This window comes from Fusarium tjaetaba (assembly GCF_013396195.1).
Source record: "Fusarium tjaetaba strain NRRL 66243 chromosome Unknown NRRL66243_c0000219, whole genome shotgun sequence".
NCBI classification, from domain to species: Eukaryota; Fungi; Ascomycota; class Sordariomycetes; order Hypocreales; family Nectriaceae; genus Fusarium; species Fusarium tjaetaba.
The window spans coordinates 1237-8888 of NW_023501415.1; the positions used below are offsets into that span (position 1 = coordinate 1237).

A 7652-nucleotide genomic window follows, 5' to 3' on the forward strand; every position below is an offset into this window, starting at 1 on the left:
AAAAAAAAAAAAAAAAAGTCAAAAAGCCGCCAAAGCAAAGTGTACGCCGTACTGACTACCCTACTTATTAGCCTAAGGGAATTGGGTGTACAGATGGTTGACAATTTTGGTTTTCTAGTTTAAGGTTTGCTTCCCTTGGCCTAGGGTGTACTGTAGACAAGGGAGGGAGTGTCATGATGCACCATGGGTCCAGAAAGGAAATCGGCCCAGCCAAGGAAGGACGGAGAGTATAGGAGACAAAGCAAAAGCGAAGGCAAAAAAGGAGGCTACGCCGTAACGAGAACCTGGCTGCAAATACAGTATGCATGTATCTAATCGCACCAGAGATCAACAGGCTCCAGACTTCAAACTTCAGGCTTCAGACCCTCGTGAGACCAGCTCCGGCGTGACTCGGCCTTGCAAGGAATTTGGGGACTACCTGAGTAGCAGTCGTGGCCCGGGAACCTGACCCTGGTCAATTTTGGTTGATTAATCGATTAGTAACTCGACTCGCAGCGCGCGATGTACTGTACTGTAGATCTGAAGCAGATCTGGGTATGTACTGTACATATTCATTCCAGTAGTGGCGCGATACAACGGGCTTTTGTGTCTTGGACCCGTTGTGTATCATGTCGATAATGCAACCACTAGTAGGTCATTCTCTACGAGACGCCAATTCAAAGCAGGGCTGACAGAAGGATCAACAGCGCAGCGCTCAGAGCATGCCCTGGCACCTGGCCCTGGGACTGATGTTGACGTCGAGATTGACATGTAACTGACAGTTGTCAGTTGTGGCGGAGTGGAGTTTGTTTTGGTCTGACCTATTGTCATGACCTGTCGTGTCCATCCTGTATGTAAGCATCCGTATGTGCATTCAACGTTAACGTTTGGTGGTGATTGTGTATGTGCTGGTTTGCCGGTAAACTTTTGATTCTGGTTGTCTATGATGGAGATGGTACAGTGGAGGCCATGGTCTGCAGCATGATCCGTGGGCCCTGACGTCTTAGTCAGTTCTATGTAATAAGGTCTCGCCGAGATATGGATGGATGTATGTAGTACCGACTGGTTCCCCGGTCCGTACTTGTAAAAGTCTCTTTGCGTGTTCTGACTGAAATATGGCTTTTTTGCCTTTTTTTCTCTGCTGTGCCTTTACTAGGTAGGGTTCCATGATGTTAGTCCCCGATTTGGGGATGCCTGAAAGAGAAAAGCCCCCGTGGGGTGCTCAATACGCAGCTCAATAGCGCTTACTCAATTGGTATAAAGGATCAGGAAGGTACATGCCTCTTGGTCTCAGAAGCGCGGCAAACCTCAAGTACACGCATGCTGCCTGCCCATGACCGAAAAAGCCACGCTAGTGAAGCAGTAGTTGCCTTGTTGGGCCTGATAGACTTTGGTACAGGGAGCTCGCTCGTGTGCAGTTGGAGCTGGTGAATCTTGAAATGGGGGCCCTGAATGTTATACTCCCGTGTTGATGATTTGTGTTGGCTAAGCTCCGTAACCTTCGGAATAGTGCGGTGTTACGGATACAATTCCGTTCTTTGTGTCATCATACAAGTAAAAATGCGGTGAAGGTTATGGGATAGTAAAGTTTCCAAACACTCGCCAGCGGAAGAATGGATGCTCCCGAGCTGGTGTAAATACTAAAATGCCTGATCTCGTGAGAACATCGTACCAGAAGCACAGCCCATAACCTTGATCGATACCCTTTTGTCTCGATATCATAGATGCCTACTTACTCTACTCCGCACTCTGTATGTAAAACGGGTAGTTAGTTATTCATCACTCCCAGGAGAGAGTTCTATGTGATACATACTGAACTCAACTCCAAACAGCCCTATAAGTTGTTCCAAGCCCTCGGCGCTTGGTTAACGGCGCCATCCACCTGGCGTCACTGAGGACGACCCTTATACCCACTATGCTTCTGGATTCTTTCTAGTACCAACACCAAGCTTCTCCTTTCGTCCCAGATTAAGCTATAGCCCATTCCTGTGGCTTTCGTCCCTGTCGATTCCATTCCTGAAGTTCCCAGAGTTCAGCCTCTGTGGGACCAGTAAGGAAAAGCTTTCCTCGCAACATCAAGTACGCCATTGATTCTGGTTATTGTCCCTTTTGGTGTCGTGTCATCATACTCTGTCCTTCAGGACTAATTGTATGTACAGTGCCTTGCCTACCTTGCTAGCGTTATGACATCACATCAATTTCCATTGATGGCCTGACTACGGTAGACGCACTGTTCACATCCATCCAGATTTGGTGCAGTGCCAATTACGACACAGCATTTGGGAGCTCGACGGCGATGTGCCGGGAATGCAATGCAGCAGTCCCCACGCCATTGTTGTTCTCTAGGTACTTGTAAGACAGCGTGAACAGAATTGCATGCATGTGCATGCAGGAAGGCAGGCAGGCAGCAGGAAAGCAGGAATCCCGGCAGGCAACAGGGCCTGTCACTCGGCCGGCGCTTTCACCTCTGAAGAGGTTGTCTTTTTCTCTTTTTTCTTTTTTTCTGAATAGGGTTTATACGTCGTACTTAACACAAACCGCTAACATAATGATTGAACGACGGTTGGGCTGCAACATGCAGGTTGGCTGCTCCTAGCACACTAGCCCACCAGAAAGTTTTGCACTTTGTCATCTGCACACGCTCAGACTTTGACAGACAGACACTTTGACGATGAAGAGAGCTCTTTTGTGCAAGGCAGATTCAAAAGATGCGAGCTCCTTACTCCTTACTCCGTACTCCCGTCCATACTAGGTATGCTGCACTTACATTTGCTTCCGCTTTTCACACTCCACAACCTCCGTCCTTCTCCACTCAGCCCGGGCATGGATTCGGAGACTTCCTTATCCAAGGGTTAGAACTTTGAGAACTTCGCCTAAAACTCTAAAACTCTCAAACTCCGCCAGCCTCGGCATAGATCATGTTTGCCCATCCATCCTTCGTGTTGTCCTTTCTTGGTACTTGACAACACATCGAGGTTGCATATGGCGATTTATGTAAATGTCTCACCGACTGTTGCTAACTTTCTTGAGTATGCACTGCTTCGCACATCTGTCACGCGCTTGTCTCTGACGATGGGGGCGCTTGCTTATCTAGTCTCGTACTATCCGAACTATATCTCTCGTGGTAATTTGGTTATTCGAATTTCCTGCCTTGGCGGCCATATGATTGAGTCAGCCGTGATACGACTCCGTATCACCTTAAACAGTCTAGCAGGCAATAAAGCGAGCGAGCCGCGTCGACTGGAAAAGAGATCCATGCCATGCCATGATACTTTTCTTCATAATACCATGTATTTGGCTCCGCTCAGCCGGCTGGCTCAAGGCCGGCTTTGATGAACTCTCAGTCATGAAGACATCATCAATGGTCGGAGGTCCCGCAGCAAAAATTCACCTTGTGCTCTCCTATTCAAGCTCCGACCAAACTGTATGTACCATTCTGAGGATCCAACAGGTTGACTTTCTTATGACTCCATCTGGACACACATCTCGTGTATTGGTTGTTCCAGCGCCTGGGGACAGCAAAGTTTATTCGTGTTTAGGGAGTTTTGCTGAATGCCACTATTCCATTGCTCTAACTACCGCTAGACCTACAGTACTCTGTGTTCCGGGTTATTGGGCGCGTGGAGAGAATATCAGAGTTTGAGGGGACTGTGTGCGTGGTTGTTGCAATCTCTCAGCAGGGCGCCTAATATGGATCATCGCCAAGACACCAAGCTAATGTAACGATCAGTGACACCTCCACTAAGTGGCACTATTATTCCCAGTCTCATTTCCATTTCTCTCCGACGTTGCAGCAGCCTGACTCAACATCGTCATAAGTGTGCCCTGTGACCCTTGAGACAACAACCAACACTTGCCATGTCCTTTGCATTGACTAGATTGAGTCAACCTTTTATTCTCACCGGTCCGGTAGCCAGTTAATTGGCGATGCAACAGCACCAAAAGCGTCATTACAGTCGCAGTTTGGTACAAGGACACACTTCCAAAGTTTCAATCGTCACTTGAGTTGAGATGGATGAATGCTGGACCGGGCCTCTTCCGCAGTGGTCCACAGACTGTTCCGCTCCAGTTCCAACTACATAAGATCTCTTTGTCCCGAAAAACATGTGGGGGATCATGATCCATGTGATTGTCGATGCCAACCCTGACGCTCCGGAGTTTTGGCTATCCACCTGAACCAGACCAGACCAGGTCCTGGGTGCATGTTGAAGCACGAGAGAATTGGCGAGCTACGCGCCGGGACAACTACATAAGATTTCCGTCCGTAGAGCGGCAAAGTCACGAATCAAAAGGCTAATGATGAACACCTTTAGCCTCTGGTCCCCTGCTTCGGTTTGATTTCGCATCACATCTCGCAACCGTCGATGTCACAGTAGCCGACTAGTAGGACCTTAGCCTTGGCCGTGTTCCTTGCTATCCGTACATCCATACAGACATACTAACGTTAAAATAGGAGCCACTTTTTCCCACATGGCATGGCGAATCGTCGCCTGATGGTTGAGCCAGACGCTTTTCTCAGTTTCTGCTGACGTTGTGATTGTAATAAACCGGCTGCCAGTCTTAAACAACCATTCATTCATTAATTATCTTTTGAGTTCCACTCGCCCTGTCATGTAATTTCCACGGACCGTCCACTACTGGGCTAGGCGTGCCCACCGCTGCTTCATCGCCAAACTCTATTGTTGAGCACCAATTGCTCTCCCTGCTTTGTTGGATTGCTTGCCTCCCTGTTTGCTTGCTAAGCCTTTACTACGTCGTACGTGAACTGGATGCTCCACGTTTTGTTTGAGCCGTTGGGTTGATCATTGCAAGGATCCCTTGCACGGGCAATCGCAGGCATAGTTGATTGCCATCTATCCGTACCTGGCTGGGCATCTCGATTTTTATTTGATTTTGTCTGTTCTCCTACGGTAGACAGCTTATTTTTGTCTTACTCATGGCGAATTGATTGCCGTTTTAGGCCACCACAATAAGCAAACGGTTGCACTTCAACGGCCCGAGTTTCAGGGCTTAGACTACCTAAGAAAAAGAAAAAGAGAGACGAGAAGAAAATGAGTAGGGGCGAAAACACCAAAAACCCAAATCAAGGTTTGAATCACGAGAACGAGAACGGTGAATGACATCTCGCGTGCGTCTAAACATTGCAAGGCCAACAGCGGATCACACTAGACAGTATCAGGCCCGCTTCTCGGAGCCGCTGTTTGGCGCCGATTGCCTACTACCTTACCTCAGTACCTAGGTATGTAATGCCTATCATGGAAGGTGATGTACTATGGGAAATTCAGGAATTCGAGGGAGTGAGCCTGTAAATGTCAGGTTTTTCTTCTTCTCCAAACTCCAGACTCCAAGGTGGACAATGCCCAGTCACAAGTCTCCTCCATGCATATCATCAAGCCCACCTTATCGAAAACCGCGGAACAAAGCCAACCCTGGTAAAGTTCCCACCGCTAAGAGTCAGGCACTCGAAACAATCGCCGACTTGACCAGCCGTTATTCCCGCTCACTAAAGCCCGCCCCAGTTCTTTGATTGATTACTGCAGGGGGGTCGACGTTACCTGAACCTTGATTTTGAACCCTGACTTTCTTGTGCTTGTTGACCTGTCATGCATGGAGTCAACGGAAACATGAGCGCCCGGGACTAGCTCCAGTTCTGGATATTCAGAGACAATAGGATCTTTTTACTTTCGCACCATCGAAGATCTCCACTTCCTCCGAACGGGTTTCTTTCCAGTCTTTTACAGATCCCCGAAATCATGAGGATCCTTTCGCGACTCGCTCGGCCTTTGCTATGACATCGGCCCAGGGCAAAAGCAAAGTCAATCAGCAGCAAACTGACTCTTGAGCCTGAATCGTAACGCCGTGGGTCAAACATGGTTGAGACAGGTTGCCAAATCCACAACCAACGGCGCTTCCAGAACTTCTAGTCGCCTTCTTTCCCTTTCCCTTTGCCTTCCTCCTGTCTAATGTCCACAATTGACGCCCCGCTCGCTGCTTGAGGTGGTGACCATCTTGGCGTTTCGAGGCCCATTCTGGAGTTCTAGCCGCCACCAAGCATCCATTGTCGAGGCAATCTCAAACAAAGCCCCATCGGAGCACATGGCGTTGTTCAAAACGTTGCGGTTGCAGATCTATCGGCGCACTATCCTCCTCTGGACGAAAGGCACGCCAAGCTTCTTACGACCATCATTGAAAGTCTGGGCTTCCTCACACCTGTTTCCCATTGTGCCATTCAGGTCACTCCTATTCGACGACGCCTTCACGTTAGAGTTTCAATGGCTTAGGCCATCCGAAGCCGGTTCCTGAAAACGATCCCGACTACAGTAATTCTGTTGGCTGATCACTGGCTCGGCGCCGCCGATTTTGCTGGATCTGTCTGCGGCCCATATGTTTCATCCCGTGTGATTCAGCCACGGGAAACAAACGCCCAAATCCAGATGTGTGCTTCAGAGGTAAGGAGTTGTACTATACAATCAGGTCTATCTTTCAACAATTCCAGCCAACACCAAGGACTGACTACACTAATTATACAAATATACAAATACCGTGTAAGTGGCTTACACTCCAAGCCAACCGTTTCAGAAATGGATCGTTTCTGTTGTTTGGAGGCTTGTGAGTTTCCAGTCTCGAACCGTTATGATGCCATCTTTGACCAGCTAAGCCTTCTTCTTTCCGATCTTATAGCCCCATGATCGAAGGATCTTGACGACCTTAGGTGTTAGGGCGGCCGTTAATGGCACCCGAATGAAGATAAAGCTCTTGTGAATGGCGTACGCCAGCGCCAGCTGAGTTGCTAAACCTGTCGCAGATTGAGTCGTTAGCCTTTCTCACCAACTCAGCAAGCTTCCTCTACTGCCCACATCACGAGCTGTTAGGGGGGCGATGGGAAGCATCTAATGCATGCGCCCAGGGGCAAAATCTAATGATAGTACTCACTAGCATCGGTACGATTGCGTTCCTCAGCCTTCTCGACACCCCATGTGGCCATCTCCATCTTGTCACTGATATCGTCATCGCCAAGTGCTCTCGCCTCAGCCTTCTTGAACGACTGCCAGTAGGTGTGCCAGGCCTCCCGAACAGTATCGGGGATCATCTGCTTGATTGACGACATCACACGATGTTCGACCTCGCCTAAAATGCGCCAGCGGCATCAGTTAGCAACCCACTGAGAATAAAGATCCGCATGACCTCTTTAACGGATCTAGGTGAGGCCGCGGCAATATCTTACCGATTTTATCAGCACCGACCATTCTAACAAACAGGAAGCAGAACGGGAAGTCGAGAACGGTCAGCCCGAGGTAGACGCCTACGGTTACCCAGCCGTATTCCTTTGTAAGCTTCTTGAGTTTGGCGGTGAGGCCTTTTGGTTCCTCGGCTTCGCCAACGGTCGGCTTCTTGTTTGTCTTGCGCTTTGTGGTACATCGAAAACCGCGCCTTAGTACGCCTTGGAGCATGCTTGGCGTTGTTGTAGAACCGATCCCGAAGCGAGCGCTCCTCAGTCTGGCCATCATACTATCCCAAGGGATGGTATTCCATCTCAAAAGCTGACGCGCGGTCTTGTTTTGCGACTGTGATGTAAAGAGTCTCCTCCATGCGCCATTCCAGGCTGCCTGTTGAGCTAGTTGGCTGAAGGCGCGCAAAGGCGCACGCACGCCGCGAACAGGTTGCCTTAACAT

The 7652-nt window shown here is 49.2% G+C and overlaps 1 protein-coding gene across 1 annotated transcript; it reads right to left on the reverse strand.

Annotated features, from left to right (window-relative positions):
- Nucleotides 1-6632: 6632 nt before the first annotated feature.
- FTJAE_9623 (n-acetyltransferase NAT2) lies at nucleotides 6633-7652 on the reverse strand (the record flags this gene model as incomplete). The annotated part of the gene is made up of 3 exons (XM_037356563.1): nucleotides 6633-6769; nucleotides 6913-7107; nucleotides 7205-7652. The coding sequence occupies 3 exons, from the start codon at nucleotides 7650-7652 to the stop codon at nucleotides 6633-6635; spliced, it is 780 nt and encodes a 259-aa protein (XP_037203263.1).